Consider the following 18,922-nt stretch of genomic DNA (forward strand, 5'->3'; position numbering starts at 1 on the left):
TCTCTTTAAAAAAATTGTATATTCAAGTCTTAAGCCTTCAAAAAGATGACCATGATCTAACAGATTTCACTGATAACTATATTTAAGAATCTTTTAAAAAAAATCAACAAAAACAAAACAATGACTAAAATTAAATGCCAGTCATTCAGGCTCCTGCCTCTGTACCTTTAAACAGGCGATTCTACATGCCCAGAATATACTCCTTTCTTCCCTTCTACCTGGTAGAATCCTTAGCTTCCTTTATACCTTAATTAAGGTGCCACTTCCTTTAGGAAGTCTTAAGTGCTTTCTTTATGTACAAATTCTATTATATTTAAGTATCTGTATGAGTATTGTCCTCCCTCTTTTAATGTTAACTCCTTAAAGGTAGGAATGGATTTTTATATTTTGTCTTCGTTTATGAAGATCCATAATGCCTTGTATGTAAGCTCATGCTAAATGAATGCTATCACTATGCTTACGGTCCTCTGCAATTTGCTCTCCCAAATCTCTGAGCTTCCCACTTAAGCTGATAGGTAGGATCTATGAACAGTATGTTGGTAGATCAAAGTGTAAAACTTCCGCATGTCCATTTAAATCTAGGAATTCAGTACTAGTGGATCTGTATTCAAATGTCAGCATTAGTACTGTTATAGGAAAAACACCTTTTGATTAGCTTGCTCATGACATGAGAATTAGCTGATAAAAAGAAAGCCCCATAGAGACCAAAATACTTATGGTGGCACTTTCTGTGATATCAAAGAAGGTGGAAACAAAATAGATACCCATTATTTGGGGAATGGCTAAACAAACTGTGGTTCATGAATGTAAAAGAATATATATACACACATATACGTACATATATACACATACACACACACATATATATATCTATACATATATATTACTGTGCTGTAAGAAATGATGGATGTGAAAAAATAGAAAGTATTTAAAGAACTCCATGAACTGATGCAGAACAAAGTAGAGCTGAGAAAACAATACACTCAATTAACCACAACAATGCAAATAAAACACACACAGTGAATGTTGCACAAATGTTGCAAAAAGCAGCGCACATAGTTTCAGAATTTTGTTACGTATTGACCAGTTATACTGATTTTCTTCCACTTCTTTTTTCTTTTGTTTCTAAAAAGCACTCTGTCATACAGAATGGAATTCTGGGAAGAGGTGGGGAAAGGCTAGCAGGAGAAGCTATAGCTACATAAAAAAAGATGTTAACAAAAACTTATTAAAAACAAATTAACATTTAAAAGACAAAATTTAAAAGGCAAAATAAAAGAGCATTAGATTAAGTGACTTCTAACACCTTTAGAATTCTAAGAGTCAAGATTCTCAATTTTTTGGTTATTCTATAAGGGGACAGTTCTTGTTTTTAAAAATGAAACATTAAAACTAGTTTGCCTTGTTCAAGAAAATTAGACACAATCATGACAAATGAGGCCTTTGATTATCAAGTTATCTATGCTACTCTTATATTTTAGAAATTCAGGTAAACCCATGCTTTCTTAATTTGTGTAACAATTTACTGACATGAATCAATTTTTAAAAGCATAAATCCAAGTCTCCTTTAAAGTGAAAAAACTATAAATTTTACATTAAAATGGTCAAATTCTTATTGGTTTATTAGTTTATCTGCATCCTACTATATGCTGGATGCCAAATGGCAAAGGTTGAAAACAGAGTAGATGCCTATTATAACCTGGCTTGTTGTTTTATAAACTTACACATATACAATCAGATAAACTATGTTCTTTTAAACACATGAAAGTTATATGAAATAAATGCCTGATGTATTAAAAAGAACCTTATGACCCCACTCTAGTACTCCACTACAGCTTGCTGAGGTCAATAATCAGAGCCTAATAATTCTCATACAGAAGATATGGGAGAGAGATGAAGGTTGATGAGATAATATGGAGGCAGATGATGCAGAAAGGACACTGAATTGAGATAAGGAAACCAGAGTTCTGCACCTGGCTTTGTGATCATATGCAATTAATGGGCCCTTCTTAGACTCATTTTCCTTATCTGTTAAATAAGATAACAAAGAAAAAAAAAAGCAGTCCTTATCCTCAAGAACCTCATATACTAATGGATGAAACAATATGTAAAATAATGCAAGATATATACGGAGCAGATAGAAAGCAATCTGAGTGGAAAAACATTAGCACTTCCAGGGTTACTTCCCAACAAAAATGGGATTTGATCTGAGTCTTACAAGAATTCAAGGCTTCTTTCAAAAGGTGAAGGGAGGGGCATTCCAGGAATAGAGGTCAGATAGAAGATGAGCACATAAAACTGTAAGAAGATCAGTATTAGTGAATCTGTATGTAGATGAACTAAATGTTAAGATTAAAAAAGATAGGAAAAAGTCAGTTTATAAAAACTTGAGGAGTTCACACTCTTTCCTAGCAGCAATAAGGAACAATTGGAGTTTAATTCAACACAGCAGGGGCATGAGGGAGGAAGGATAAAGGAGATGAGGGGTATAGGTGACTCTCAGATGCATATTTTAGAAAAATCACACTGGCAGCTGAATGGAGGGCAGATTGGAATAGGGAGAGATTTGAGGCTTAAAGATCAGTTAGAAGACTATTGCCGAAGTTCACGTAGCGATAAGGGAGTGAATTATGTTTGTACTTTGTGTGAGTGGAGAGAGAGAAATGAATTTCATAGATGTGACAACAGATGAGATATAGAAAGTAAGTTTAAGAAGTCAACGATAATCCCACAATAATTGAAAGAAAAGCAGTAATCAAGAAATTGGAAAAGAGGAAAGTATGGGGGAAAAATCGATGAGTTCTGTTCTGGAAGTTTGAGAAAGCAAATGGTTATGTAAGACTAAAGCTCAGGAGAGAGGCTTAGGGTTAGAAAAATGAATGGATCTATGTAATTTAAGGGAGTTAATGACATCAAAAAATGAAATCTTAGCCAGCAGAAAGGGAAGAAGGACCAAGATGGAACCGTAGGGGGCATACTCAAGGTTAGTGACTAAAATACAGATATAGAACCAGCAAAGTAGTCTGAGAAGGTAAAGTCAAAATGACAAACCCAGGAGAGAGCAGTGTCACAAAAACCCAAAGAAGAAAGAGCATCTATAAGGAGGAGATCAACTGTATCAAATGCTACAGAGTTCAAGAAAGACAAAACTAAAAGACTGAGAAAAGGTTTAGCAATTAGGAAATCCATGGTAACTTTAGAGAATGCAATCTCAGATGAATTATGAAGTCAGACTCTAGATTCCAGAAAGTTCAGAATTGAATAAAATGAGAGGAAATGGAGAACACTTAGTTTTATCAAGGAGTTTAGCCATGAAGAGAGGCAAAGATATAAGGTAATAGCTAGCAGGGATGGTAAGATCATATGAACGATTTTTTAAATATAGAGGGTTTGTTTGTGGGTAGCCAGGAAGAAGCTTACAGGGATGGAATGAATATTAAAAAATGGGGATGACAGTTGAGGTAATCTGCTGGAGAAGATGGGATCAAGAGTGGATATAGAAGAGTTGGCTTTGGCAAAAAGAGAGGGTACCTTTTCTGGGACCAAAGTGTATGGCATGAAATGAGGATAGACAAGAAAGGAGAACACTTGATGAATGAACCATTTGTTATAGGTAAGTTTTATTAATCTTGGGGGTGGCGGGGTTTAGTGTGATGTAACTGGTCCTCAATTGAAAGGTCAAAGTAAAAAGTGCTGTGGGAGGCTTAAGAAGAAATAAGGTTTAGAATAGCTGGAGAAAGGGGAAGGGAGGGAGGAAGGGAGTGTGTAGAACACACAAATTAGAGAAGAATAGAATTTTTGGAGGGAGGGCCCAGCTCCTGACAGCTCTAAACTTCTATAAGTACAGAAATGATAAGCATCGAAAAGATTCCTGAGCTAGGGATAATGAAGGGAGAAAAAACTTGAAAAGTCTCTGCAAATAACAGAGGGGCTAGCAGCAGTGTGGAAGGGGGATTATACTTATTCTGTTTGGCTTCAATAAGGAAGAGAAAGACTAATATGTATAATGACAAAACTAAAGAAACCAAATTTCAGATATTTAGAAAAAAAGAAATAAACAGTCCTGCGAATTAAGATCCCTACCTCTACAAGTGTCCACCCCAAGGTTAATGCCTACTTTTTAGTAATGTTATATACTAGTGAAGGGCATGAACTACATAAACACTCTTTCTTTTAACTATCATTATACAGAGGCAACATTAGTCCTGGTACCCAAAAATAGTGTTAATAAAAAAATTCCTACTTTTAACATCATCTTTAAAGGAATATGTATTTAGACAAATCACAGATATAATTAATTATATAAGCTAAAAGGAATCAATTACAAAATTTTGTAAATGCACACTTGGTGCAGTATTTTCCAGTGAAAGAAACTGCAAATGTTCTATGGCAAGCAAACATCCAAATATCAACACCCTATTTTGTAAACCTTGTGGACTGAACATATGAAAATCATAAAAGTAACATTTAAATAAAACACAAAAGTCATTAATGAAGAACACTTACTAAACAATTTTCCAAAAGATTCCCTTTTTGACTTTTCAGCTTCATATAAATGTTTTCCATCACTGATTAAAGCACCAGCCCACTATAAAAACAATACATATGCATTAATGCAGTCCATCAATTCCTCAAGCCTCATATGTGTGTGTATAGACACGTACACACACACACACATACAAACACACACACACACGTAATGTAGTCTGCTTACCTCCCTGTAGTGTTTTATGAACATTTTTCTTCTTACAACTTCAACAACAGCTAAGCAATACATCTGTGGTACTGTACTAAGAGCTTCTACAATCTTGACTCGTTCTAGCAACTCTGTTACAAGGCGAAGCAAAGCTTGTAGCTTCTCTCCCTCTTTGTCAGCATGAAGCATAACAAAGCAACACCACCTGTGAATAAATCATAAATGTGAGCATATAACAGGTTAAAAAGCCACAAAACATCTGCTACCCAAAGATACTTTCTGATTAAATTTAGGAACAGACATAGAAACAGCAGACATAAAAATGGTAGCTTATCTAGCTCACTACCTTAGAAAATCGAACTTCATTAGTGTTCCAGGTTAATCAATCAACTTGTACGATAATATATTATAGACAAAAGTTTATTAAACCCTTTTACCAAGAAATTTTAGATTAAACCTGAGTTGCATAAAATAAAATTTTGTAATCAGAAATATACTAGAAATCACTTACTTCAATCGGACTTGTAGATTATTTGCAAGTTCTTGTTTGGCAGTGGTACATTTCTGTTTAATATCCAATAATTTTCTATGATTATTCAACATAATCATCAACTGATTTGCATGACTCAGGCACAAATCAGGTAGCACAGAAGTATCTTTCAAGTTTTCAGCTCTCTTTTGATTAGCTAAAAATCCCTTTAAAAATGAAACATTTCTTTTAGATGTACATATAATTAAATTGTAAACTATAAATACTAGTGAACAAATACTCAAACTTAAGTAAATTTCAAATTTAAATTGTCTACATTTTAAGAATTAACACATACATTTCAACTAAAATATTTCATTAGAAGACAATCTGATTTAATTCAGCAAATACTTATTAACCTCTTTACTTATCAGTCTGTGTAAAGTGTTGAGAATGAAAAGCCAAACTAATCCCTAACCTCAAGGAGCTTACATTCTCCTACATTCATGAATCGAGGTGGATCTTTTTTCAGACACAAGATTCCCATATCCTTAATATAGAATCTTTTCTTATTTTTTGTCACAGAAAAATACTCACAAATACAATTTAAAAATACACAAATGTAATACTCAATAAAACTTTAGGCATGGCATAAATATTGAAAAAATAAGATTAATTTTTATTTTTTTTCCAAATTTATTAATTTGTTTTCAGTTTTCAACATTCACTTCCAAAAGTTTTAAATTTTCTCCCTCTCCTTACCCCCTCCTCCCTCCCCAAGACAGCATGCAATCTTACATGGTCTCTACACACACACTCCTATTAAATACATTCATACACCAGTCATGTTCCATAAAATAATAATAATGAATGGGAAAAACCAAGAAAAAATAAAACAAAACATAATGAAACATAACAAAAAAGAAAACAGTCTGCTTCATTCTGCGCTCCAACTCCATATTTCTTTGTCTGGATGTGAATGACGTTTTGCATCATAAGTCCTTGGGAAATGTTTTAGATCCTTGCTTTGCTGAGAAGGCTAAGACTATCAAAATCAGTCCTAGCACACTGTGACTGTTACTGTGTACTGGTTCTGCTCACTTCACTCAGCATCAGTTCATATGAGTCTTTCCAGGTTTTCTCAAAATCTCATCATTTCTTATAGCACAATAGTATTCCATTATATTCACATCCCACAATTTGTTCAGCCATTCCCCAATTGATGGACATCCCCTTGATTTCCAGTTATAGGCCACCACAAAAAGAACTGCTATAAATATTTTTGTACATGTGGGTCCTTTTGGCATTTTTTTTAATCTCTTTTGGATACAGCCTTAGAAATAATATTGCTGGGTCAAAGGGTAGGTATATGTTTATAGCCATTTAGGCACAATTCCAAATTACTCTCCAGAATGGTTGGATCAGCTCACAGCTCCACCAACAAGGAATTAGTGTTCCAACTTTCCCACACCTTCTCCAAAATTTATTATTTTCCCATTCTGTCATGTTAGCCAATCTGATGTATAAGTGGAACCTCAGAGTTGTTTCGATTTGTATCTCTCTAATCAAAAGTGATTTAGAGAATTTTTTCATATGATTATAGATAGTTTTAATTTCTTCCTCTGAAAACTGCTTGTTCATATCCTTTGACCATTTATTAACTGGGGAATGACTTGCATTCTTGTAAATTTGACTCAGTTCTCTATATATTTTAGAAATGAGGTCTTTATCAGAAATACTAGTTGTAAAAATTCTTTCCCACTTTTCTGCTTCCCACCTAAATCTCGGTTTTAAGTATTGGACAGCAGGTTGCCACCACCAAGCACACAGTGAATGTAAATACTAAACAGTGACTATTTGTCTTTTATCCAGGAACCCTAAGGGTCTTCCTCCTCCAGTTTGATTTTTTTTTTTTAATTAAAGGGGCCATCTCTTGAGTAACTACTTAAAGAAGCCTATTCATTGAATGGGTATATCTCACTTATCTGATTAAGACCTTAGCTTAAAATGGCCAGGGTCTCACATTGCATCCTGAGCCATCTCCAGTTGTCCTGATGAGTATCTGGCCACTGGACTAAGATGGCTCTGGAGGATAAAGTGAGACTGCTGACCTTGCAGAGACCTCCCTCACTCAAATCAAAGTCATCTTGATGCCATGGTCCTCTCTGAGAATGAAGGACAAACACAACAATAACAATCTTGGTTGTATTGGGTCTGTTTGTACAAAAACTTTTTAATTCGTTGTAATCAAGGTTATCCATTTTGCATTTCATAATGTTCTCTATCTCCTGTTTGGTCACAAATTCCTCCATTCTCCATAAATCTGACAGATGAACTATTCCATGATTCCTAATCTGTTTATAGTATAAGCCTTTATACGTAGTCATGTATCCATTTGGACTTTATTCTGGTATACAGTGTCAGATGTTGGTCTATGCCCAGTTTCCGCCACACTATTTTGCAGTTTTCCCAGCAGTTTCTGTCAGTGAGTTATTATCCCAGAAACTGTGGTCCCTTGGTTTCTTGAACAGGGGATGGCTATAATCACTGACTACTGGTGCACCTAACATATTCCACTGATCTACCCCTCTGTTTCCAGTACCCAAGTGGTTTTGATGATAGCTGTTTAATAATACAATTTAAGATCTGGTACAGCTAGGCATTTCTTTTCATGAATTCCCTTGATATTCTGGACCTTTTGTTCTTCCAGATGAATTCTGTTATTATTTTTTTCTAGCTCTGTAAAATAATTTTTTGGTAGTATGATTGGTATGGCACTGAATAAGTAAATTAACTTAGGTGGAATTGCCATTTTTATTATATTAGCTTGGCCTACCCATAAACAATTGATGTTTTTCCAATTATTTAGATCTGACTTTATTTGTGTGAAAAGTATTTTGTAATTGTATTCATATAGTCTCTGTGTTTGTTTTGGCAGGTAGACTCTCAAATATTTTATAATATCTACAGTAACTTTAAATGGAAGTTCTCTTTTTATCTCTTGCTGTTGGGCTTTGTTAGTAATATACTGAAATTCAGATGACTTATGGGGGTTTATTTTATATCCTGCAACTTTGCTAAAGTTGTTTATTATTTCAAATAGTTTTTTACATGATTCTCTAGGATTCTATAAGTATACCATCATATCACCTGCAAAGAGTGATATTAGTTTCTTCTTGTCTATTCTAATTTCTTTTTCTTCTCTTACTGCTAAAGCTAACACTTCTAGCACCATATTGAATGACAGAGGTGATAATCGACATCCTTGTTTAACTCCCGACCTTATTGGAAATGTATCTAGTTTATCCCCATTACACATAATGGTTGCTGATGGTTTTAGTTAGATGCTACTTATCATTTTAAGGAATGCTCCATTTATTCCTAAATTCTCCAGTGTTCTCAATAGGAATGGGTGTTGTTCTTTGTCAAAAGCTTTTTCTAAATCTATTGAGATAATTACATGGTTTTTGTTAGTTTTGTGGTTGATATGGCCAATTATGCTGATAGTTTTCCTAATATTGAACCAGCTTTGCATTCCTGGTATAAATCCTACCTGATCAAAGTATACTATTCTTGTGATAATTTGCTGTAACCTTTTTGCTAATATCTTATTTAAAATTTTTGCATCTATATTCATCAGGGAAATTGATCTATAATTTTCTTTCTCTGTTTTGACTCTTTCTGGTTTAGGTATTAGCACCATATTTACATCATAAAAAGAATTTGGCAGGACTCCTTCATCTATCTTACAAATAGTCTACATAGTATTGGAACTAATTCTTCTTTAAATATCTGATAGAATTTGCTTGTAAAACCATCTGGCCCTGGAGATTGCTTCCTAAGGAGTTCACTGATGGCTTGTTCAATTTCTTTTTCTGAGATGGGTTAGTAAGGTATTTTATTTCCTCTTCTATTAATCTGGGCAACTGATATTTTCATAAATATTCATCAATTTCACTAAAACTTGTCAAATTTAGGGGCATACAAATGGGCAAAATAATTCCTAATTATTGTTTTAATTTTCACTTCATTGGTGGTGAATTCACCCTTTTAATTTCTGATAATGGAAATTTGGTTTTCTTTCTTTTCTTAATCAAGTTAACAACAGGTTTATCCATTTCATTGGGATTTTCATAAAACCTCCTCTTAGTTCTATTTATTAGTTCAATACTTTTCTTAATTTCAATCTCTCCTTTGGTTTTCAGTATTTCTAATTTGATATTTAATTAGGGATTTTCAATTTGTTCTTTTTCTAGCTTTTTCAGTTGCATGCCTAATTTATTGACCTCTTCTTTGTCTCTTTTATTCGTGTAAGCATTCAGAGATATAAAACTTCCCCTAAGAACTGCTTTTGCTGGGTCCCACAAGTTTTGGTATATTGTCTCATTACTGTCATTCTCTTGAATTAAGTTATTAATTGTTTCTATGATTTGTTGTTTGACCCACTTATTCTTTAGGATTAAATTATTTAGTTTCGAATTAATTTTTAGTATATCTTTCCATGGCCCTTTATTACATATAATTTTTATTGTATGATCTGAAAAGTATGTATTTAATATTTGTCTTTCTGCATTGGACTGTGAGGTTTTTATGACCTAGTACATGGTCAATTTTTGTGTAACATGTACTGCTGAGAAAGGTATATTCCTTTCTATTCCCATTCAATTTTCTCCAGAGGCTTGTCATATCTACCTTTTCTAAAATTTTATTCAACTCATTAACTTCTTTCTTGTTTATTTTGAAGTTAGATTTATCAAGTTCAGAGAGGGGGAGGTTAAGGTCCCCCACTAGTACAGTTTTGCTGTCAATTTCTTCCTGTAATTCCTTTAACTTCTCCTTTAAGAATCTCGATGCTATACCATTTGTTTAGTAATGATATTACTTCGTTGTCCATGGTGTCTTTCAGCAGGATATAGTTTCCTTCCTTATATCTTTTGATTAGATCTGTTTTTGCTTTGTCTGAGATTAGGATTGCTACCCCAGCTTTTTTTACTTCAGCTGAAATGTAATATATTCTACTCCAGCCTTTTACCTTTACCTTATGTGTGCGTCCCCCTGTTTCAAATGTGTTTTTTGTAAACAACTTATTGTAGGATTATGGTTTTTAATCCATTCTGCTATCAGGACTCTGTTTTATGGGAGAGTTCATACCATTCACATTCACAATCTGTGTCTTTCCATCCTGTTCCCCCACCCCCGTTTATGCTTATTTCTCCTTTCTCCTTCCCTTCCTCAAAAGACATTTGTTTTTGACCCCTGCCTCCCTTAATTTTCCCTCCCTTCTATCAGCCCTCCTCCTTTTTCTTTCCCTTTTTCCATATTACTTCTTCATTCCCTTCTAACCACCCTCCACACTTTTCTTTCCCCTTTTCCCTTCCACTGCCTGTAGGACAAGTTATATTTCTGTACTTAAGAGTATGTTATTCCCACCTTGAACCAAATCCAACGATAGTATATCTCAAACAATGCTCATCTCCCCACCTTCTTTCCCTCCACCATAATCTTTTTGTGCCTCTTGATGTGATGCAATTTACCCTTTTCTGCCTCCTCCTTTCCTCTTCTCCCATTATAATTTCTTTGCATCCCTTAATGTTTTTTTATCACCACATTTGTTAATTTATACCCAACACCCTCTATCTATGTACATCCCTTTTAAATGTAGTAATAAATATGCCATTCTCAAGATTAACAGGTATTATCCTCCCATACAGGGATGTAAACAGCTTGCCTTTATTGAATGTTTTTTTCCCCATCTACCTTTTTATGCCTCTCAAGTCTTGTATCTGAAGATCAAATTTTCCATGGAGTTCCTACCTTTTCATCAGGAAGGGCTTCACTGAACGTCCATCTCCTTGCCTAAAAGATTATGCTGAGTTTTGCTAGGTAATTGATCCTTGGTTGTACTCCAAGCTCCTCTGCTTTACAGAATATCAAATTCTAATCCCTCTGATCTTTTAATGTAAAAGCTGCAAGGTCTGTTGTGATCCTGACTGTAGTTCTATGACATTTAAATTGTTTCTTTTTGGCTGCTTGCAGTTTTTTCTCCTTGACCTGATTCTTTTGAGTTTTCAATTTGGGATCTCTTTCAGGAGGTGATCAGTGGATTCTTTGATGATTATTTTACCCTCTGGTTGCAGGACCTTAGGGCAATTTTCCTTGATGATCTCTTAAAAGATACTGTCCAGGCCCTTTTTTTCATCATGGCCTTCCGGTAGACCAATAGTTCTTACATTCTCTTTCTTGGATCTATTTTCCAGGTCAGTTGTTTTTTCCATTGAGATATTTCACATATTTTACTTTTTTCTTTAGATTTTGTTTGACAGATTCTTGATGCCTCATAGAGTCATCAGCTTCAACTTGTCCAATTCTAATTTTTAATAAATTATTTTCTTCAGTTAACTTTTGTATCTCCTTATCCATTTGGCCAATTTTACATTTCAAGCAATTATTTTCTCCAGTCAGGTTTTGTCTACCTCCTTATTCATTTCACCAATTTTACTTTTCAAACATTTGCTTTCTTCAGTGAATTTTTTTTTCCATTTTGTCCATTTTATTTTTAAAAGAATTGGTCAATTTTTCTTCTGTCTTCTCATTTGGCTTTCAAAACCCTCCCTGAGCTCTTCCAAGAATGCTTTTTGGGCTTGAAACCTGTTCATATTCCCTTTTGAGTTTTCAGATGTGGGTATAGTGTCAATGCCATCCTCTTCTGAACTCGTATTTTGATCTTCCCTTTCCCCACAGTAAGATTCTATAGTCTTTGCTTTTCTAGTTTGCTTCTTGTCCACTGTGACTGCTTTTCCCTGGATTTTAAAGTGAATCTCTGCTTTTGGGACATGGGGGCTCTGTCCTACACTTTTTATTCTTGTGGCTATAGGCCTGGTTATTACTGGGTTTGTGTGCTCTGGCCTCTGGTTCTGTCAGTTAGAAGCTATGTAATGTTGTAGCTTACCTAATGCTGTGCTGAAGCTAGCTGGTGCATGCCATGGCCGGGGCCAGGCAAAATTTGAGTTTCCCTTGGATTATACTGAAGCTCTCAGCCTGAGGTGTAGGGGAGGGTGGTCTGGCAGCTGGAGATTTCCTCCTCTCCTAGGGATGCATTAGGGCACAGCTGCTGGTACACACTTGTTTCGATGGATTCCCCTGGTTGTGTGAAGGTATGCCTAAGGTCTTGGGTTGGCGCTTGCTGGCTCCACCCCCCCTGGGTCTCAGGATCTCCCACTGGTCCACTCAGGTGGGGATTGCTGGACACCTATGGGCCTGCTCTGGTCCCCCTTCAGCCACAGCAAGAGGGACTCTTCCCTTCAATCCCCCTAGCCTCCTGAGCTAGAAGACTGCTGTACCCCTTCTGCTAGCTCCACTATTTCAGGATTTTTCCTGGGGTAATATTCTCTGGGTATGTCTAGGTCAATAAGAGGGATATGAGAGCACTTATGGTTTACTCTGCCATCTTGGCTCCTGGAAGTTCAAGTAGGTGACTTTCAAACATTTAGTCTGTGGGCTAATAGCCCCAGGAGTAGCTGCTGCAGGCCTTCTCACCTAGCTCCACTAGAATTCCATCCTGTGCTGAGAGAAGTTTGGGAATCATCACTGCACAAGTGATTCATTTACCAGGGCCAGCTCCTGCTCTGCTATGGGTGAGTGTATACCAGCACACGCTCTGTGCTCTCCTAGGCTGATGTCACAGATCCTTCCCACTGATCTTCCAGATTCTCTTGGGCTGGAAATCTGACCATTGTCTCCTATTAGATTCTGCCACTTTCAAATTTGTTTAGATTCACTTTTTAGAGGTATGTGAAGTAATCTGTGAGAGAATTCAGTTGCATCCCTGCTTTCACTCCTTCATCTTGGCTCCACCCCAATAAGATTAATTTTAAAGTTTGAAATGAACTTCTAGAACTTTCTAGTTCAAACATTACCTCTTCATTTTAAAGAGAACCAAAGTAAGGTCCAAAATGGGTTTAAGTTAAGTCAGTGGCAACACCAGGATTATGATTCAAAGCTCTTTTCCCTAAATTGGCACACATCACAGTGTGCCAGAACCAAAGTCCAGTTAATGAGGGTTTCATTCCACCAAGTCTCACAATGAGATTACATCTGTCCCTTTGCCTTAGGTCCTCTACTGGCTTCTTTCTGGATTTTGTTTCCTAGTTATTTTTTAGCTGCTATTCTTCGTTCTTTATGGCTACTCTCTTTGGAACCCACATATCCAATAAGTTTCCACATCTTGTCAATTCTACCTCCATAATGTAATTCATACCTGCTTCCTTACCTATATTCACAAAGCTTACGTTTTTATAGTTCAGGACCTCATCAACTTTCACTAGCTACTGCAGTAGCTTCTATGACATATAACTAAGAAGGCGATTTACTTAAAACATGGCTCTTAACATGTCACTACACAACTCAACTTTACTGATTCCCTATTACCTCTAGATCAAATATAAACTCCTGTTTTGTATTTAGACCCTTTTGCAATTTGTATCCAATCTACCCTTCCACCTTTATATATTATTCTCCTTTAGGGACTTCAGTTCAGTCAAAGAGGCCTTCTTGCTGTTCCTCAAAAATGACATTTCATCTCCTTTCTAGGTATCTAGCAGTCTGTCCTAAGTGCCTACAATGCATTTTTTGCTTATCACATTATAAAATACTAGTTTTCTTCAAAGTTCTACTTAGGAACAGCTAGCTAGCTACATGGAACCTTTCCTAATTCTCCGGTGGCAAGGACCTTCAGATATGTGGCACAGTACAGTGGATAGATGGCTAAGCTTAGAGTCAGAAAGACTCAAAGTTCAATGCCGGTCTCACACATCTACTAGCCTTGAGACCCTGGGAAAATCACTGCCTTAGTTTCCTCAAATGTAAAATGGAGAAAATAATAGCATTTACTTGTTGTGAGAATCAAATGACAATATCTGTAAAGTGCCTAGCACAGCATCACATAGTACTTAATAAATGCTTGTTTCTCTCCTCCCCTCCCTCCCACAAAAATTTTTTTATTTATCCCATGTATACTTATTTATGAATATATTGTGTTCCCCTGATAAAATGCTAGTTTCTTAAGGACAGGAACTACCTATATAAGTGCTTGGTACGAAACAGGCACTTAAGTACTGCTTGACTTAAGATCAAAATCCCTTGAATGGCATTCAGACAAGTAATTATGAGTGTTATGTCTGATAAGATGGTGAGTGTTTAGCTAAGAGAATGGGGAAATACAGTGGAATTTATCAATATTATTCACTTTTTAGTGAGTCAGAGATCATTAAACCAATTCTTAACTTTAAAAGTATATTTCACTTTTAGACTGATAATTTGATCTGAGAGGGGAATGATATATGAATGATGATACCTTATTATACCCCATTAAGAGAGCCAATCAAAATCTGCTATCTATTTGTCCATTTGTCTACTCTTCTATGTGACGACACTTCAAATATTTAGGGATGGTTGTCAAGTTCCCTCTTGATCCTTTCTCCTAGAGTTAAGAGTCCTTTTCACCATTCATCAGGACATGGCTTATCAACTTAGTTGTCTTCTCCTAGACTACTGTACTCTATATCATTTTTCCCCCAGATCTAAATATTTCATCATATCCTAGTGTAAAAACTCCCTCTACCAATGCGGCTCACCAATTCATCTGTAATTTTGAATCTTAGAGAGCTAACCTGCTCTGGGGTTATACAATATCTAAGTATCAGGGGCAGGTCTCAATCCAAGGTCTTTCTGACTCCAAGGTTAACCCTATATCCACCATGCCAGGTTGCCTTTCAGTCTGGCAATGTCCAAAATGTGATATCCAGAACTGAATGTAATAAAATAGGACTGGATTTAAAGTATGATCAATCACACCTCCAATATTTCAAGTCATGTAGTTTTTTTCTTCCCAGCTTTTAAAAATTTTCTAAAGGTTTATGAAATGACTAATCTCAAACACAGCTGGCAACATTACAAAGGATGACTGATTACCTTAAAGCTAAATAGATTTCCATTATCAATCTAATCATGAAACTTTAATAAATAATATTTAAGCCACTTTTAGGTTAGCAAAACACATCCTAACTTTTTTCACCAAATATATCCACTGGTTAATGTGAATATCCTCACTTGCAATTAGTTTTTAAATCATCTCATTTTTATATTGACCTTACATTAGTTATCAAAATTACATTACATCTTTAATCCAACATTAAAAGGATTTATAATCACATACTGATATAAGCAACGTTCTTTGATGACAGTGCATGGATGCTACACAGAACAATTAGAAGTTTTCTTTTCTAGTATGAGGAACATAATTACCTGAGCAAGTTCTTTTTGTTCATTTACCAATCGGCTGCAGCTAGCTATCATCTGGTCCAGTGCATAAAGCCTGTCTTCAAGTCCTTTAATGGCTTTCATGTTCTGATTATCCAGTTTGGCAACAGTTTGTCGACATTCTACCAAAAAGGGCTGAATGAACCTTGGATCAAGCTAAAAGACAAGAGCAAAGAAATGCTTCAGTGACTTTCTGAAGTACTTTTTAGAAAGTAATTCATATGTATCCCAAAATGAACCCCAAAATGATACTTATACTATATAAAACTTTTAAAAATAATTTTGAACTTAAATACAAAATGAGAAAAAAAAAGAACATTTCCATGTACATAATAGAACATTAAGAGGAGTCGATATAAAACAATCCATTTCAACCTACGCAAAAAAGCCTATACATTGCTTTCAAAGTAACTTCACTTTTCTGTGCTTCCTTCTAGGTTTTCTTTTGTTCTCTGCTGTGCAATTTTTATTTTATCTCTCTCTCCCCACCAGGCTACAATTAAACAAGAGAAAAACACACACACATACATACACACACACACACACACACACACACACACACACACACAATGCAAAATTCTATTTGTCAGTTTCTTCTCTGGAGGTGGATAGCATCTTCCTTCACAGATCCAAGTCTTCCCGTGTTTACATCCAAATCTTTCCATGTTTTTCTAAATTAACCAGATCATCACTTCTGTATCACAGCAGTATTCTATCACAATCATATACCACAACTTGTTTAGCCATTCCCCAGATGAAGAGCATCTATCATTTTATTCAATCTAAAGGTGTAAGATGATATCTTAGTTATTTTAATTTACATTTCTCTAATCAATAATGACCTAGAGCCTTTTCATATGATTATAGTCTTGATTTCTTCATAGAAAAACTGCCTGTCCATGTCCTTTGACAATTCATCAAGTACAATATTATTTACACGATTTTAAGAACTACTTTTGAAGTAAATTTAAAAGATGTTTACCTCGGTAGCAAACTATCCTAATCTGGCTTCCTCTCAAGAAGGTCAAGACAAGCAAAGTAAAAACAGAACTGACACATAATATCATGGTAAAAATCTGTGGGACAAACACAAATGGGGCAAACAGCAAGGAGGATACAGGGTGAACCTATCTACTCTGTTAATGCTATGTCATTAGCAATATAGGAAGAAAAGGCCATATGCCATAATTCAATAAACCCAATATCCTACAGAAAATATTACTTTCAAATTCTTATTAGAAGCACAGTAGGTGTAACCCAGTTTCTGTGTACCCTGAAGAAAAGTAGAAGGCTTCAATAAACTGGAAAGGTATAAATCAAAAAATGAGATTGTAAAGACCATTACAGCTTATGCTAAGAAAAATATTATCCAAGGCAGCAGTAAGGGGCAGTAGCCAAAGTATGAGTAGTGTTTTAGCTAGGTCTTTAATGATTTATTTGAAATATTGTAATGTCCAAGAAAACTGAATAAACATTTAAAATTAAGTATCAAAACATGTTCTTACAATCATTTCCACTATTGGGGCATTTTTTCTGCCAACACACTCATCATAATTAGAGACAAATGATCAGTATTTTAATATATATTGTCAAAAACAATTACTGTAGACCCAAGGTGCTGTGCTACAGGCTTACTGCTTAAGTTTGCTTCCTTAAACCAAGTCCAATCTAAAATACTAAGTTCAGATTAAATTTTAAAAAACATCAAATTATTACAAAGGATTAAAAGCAGCAACACATCATTAAGTTCAAATCAATTTGTTTGAGTAATAAATTGCTTGGGTATAATACAAAATCCAAGGCATCTAAAAAATAAACGTGGTTCTAAGGCTAATTGCTCCTTCTGCCACCAAAATGTTGTCACTTATTATTTGAGAGCTGATATCTAAGTATGTTATCACAAGAAAAAAAAGTTACAATTTTTTAAATGAGAATTATATTTGTGCAGCTCTAAAAGTGGTATAAGGGCACAAAGATTTCACTTACAAATTAGAAGTGATATCTCAGGAAATTTCTAAATTTTAAAATTAAGTTGCAGAATTATGATACATCCCCAGAACCTTCTGCAGTTCGTTGAAATAGATATAAAACAGAATGATTAAAACACTTTTAATTTTAAAACATTATTTTGTAACTATAAATTATTAGTTTTACCCAAAACTATCTATTTTGACCCAGAGAGTATGCTTGTTAAGACTACAGTTCAGGGCAAAAGAAAAGTAAAATATATAGAAAAATGTTTATATTGGTATTTTTTGAAGTAGCAAATAACAAATAACATCTAATTAATTGGGTAATAGCTAAAAGAATTATGGTCCATGAATGTAATGGAATATTATTACACTGTAAGAAATAATGAAGAATAGAGAGCAGCATGGGGACAGACATATGCAAAATGAAGAACTGGGAAAACAATTTACACAAGGCAATTAAGTAAATGGAAAGAAAGTAAAATGGAAAACAAAATGCTGCTACATGCATAATTATAACTACCAAGAATAGCCCCAGAAAATCAATATGAAAAGGCACATCTACATTCTTTATAGAGAAGTGTGGAATATGGCATATACTCTCAGACTTGTATGATACATTAGTTTTATCCAACTGCTTCCTCATTCTCCCCAACTCCTTTCATTTTATTCTTTATTATTATAACACATGGCTCCCTGTGGGGGTTGGGAGTAGGAACAGATAAAATGTGAAATGAGCATAATTTAAAAAAAAAATATCAATATAAATTATGGTTTATTTTTTTTTTTAACAACAAAGACTGTTCCAAGTCATCAACAGGAGAAAAGCAAATTAAAACATGTTTTTCTTGAAATTCAGAAACTTTAAATGGTCGAGGGAAAGAATGTTTTATTAAATGAAAGTAAAATATAATGGAGGTAAGGAATTAAAATATTTTTACTTTTAAAAAATAAGGAAAAAAGCATTATAATTCTGAAACTGATGAATAAATACTCTCCATTTAAAAGCTAACTCCTCTCCTATCTGTGTATGTACGTATGTATATTCCACAGAGTTTTGTCCTGGGTCCTCTTCTCCTTTCCTTCTTCAACTGCCTTTCAGACATTTTGAATTAGATGTCTAGTAGATACCTTAATCTTGACAGTTCCAAAGCAGAACTCATTATCTTTTCTCCTAAATCTTCCCCTTCCCTCATACCGTCTCCATTTCTATAAAGGGTAACATCATCCTCCCAGTTCCTCAAGCTACCAAGATTGGAGTTAATCTTAAATCACCATTTTTCACTCCTTCCTCCGTGTCATATCTGGTCTGTTGCCACAGCCAGTTGATTTCTTCTTTGTAACAGCTCTCAAAATACAGCCCCCTCTCTCCTCAAATACTACTACCATTCTAGTTTGGGTCCTGGACTACATTAGCTTGCTGGTGAGTCAGCCTGTCTCAAGTTTCTTCCCACTCCAATCCATCCTCCA

General features: G+C 35.0%; 1 protein-coding gene across 2 annotated transcripts in view; it reads right to left on the reverse strand.

Annotated features, from left to right (window-relative positions):
* Nucleotides 1-18,922, reverse strand: part of RB1CC1 (RB1 inducible coiled-coil 1) — an 83,408-nt gene that overhangs the window by 35,321 nt on the left and 29,165 nt on the right. For both annotated transcript variants that reach the window (XM_072604582.1, XM_072604583.1), the window contains exons 8-11: nt 15,468-15,638; nt 5,208-5,392; nt 4,715-4,901; nt 4,507-4,588 (exon numbers count right to left, since the gene is read on the reverse strand). In XM_072604582.1, the coding sequence (XP_072460683.1) occupies nt 4,507-4,588; nt 4,715-4,901; nt 5,208-5,392; nt 15,468-15,638 (625 nt within the window). The remainder of the gene's footprint in view (nt 1-4,506; nt 4,589-4,714; nt 4,902-5,207; nt 5,393-15,467; nt 15,639-18,922) is intronic.

This window comes from Notamacropus eugenii, chromosome 4 (assembly GCF_028372415.1).
Source record: "Notamacropus eugenii isolate mMacEug1 chromosome 4, mMacEug1.pri_v2, whole genome shotgun sequence".
NCBI lineage: Eukaryota > Metazoa > Chordata > Mammalia > Diprotodontia > Macropodidae > Notamacropus > Notamacropus eugenii.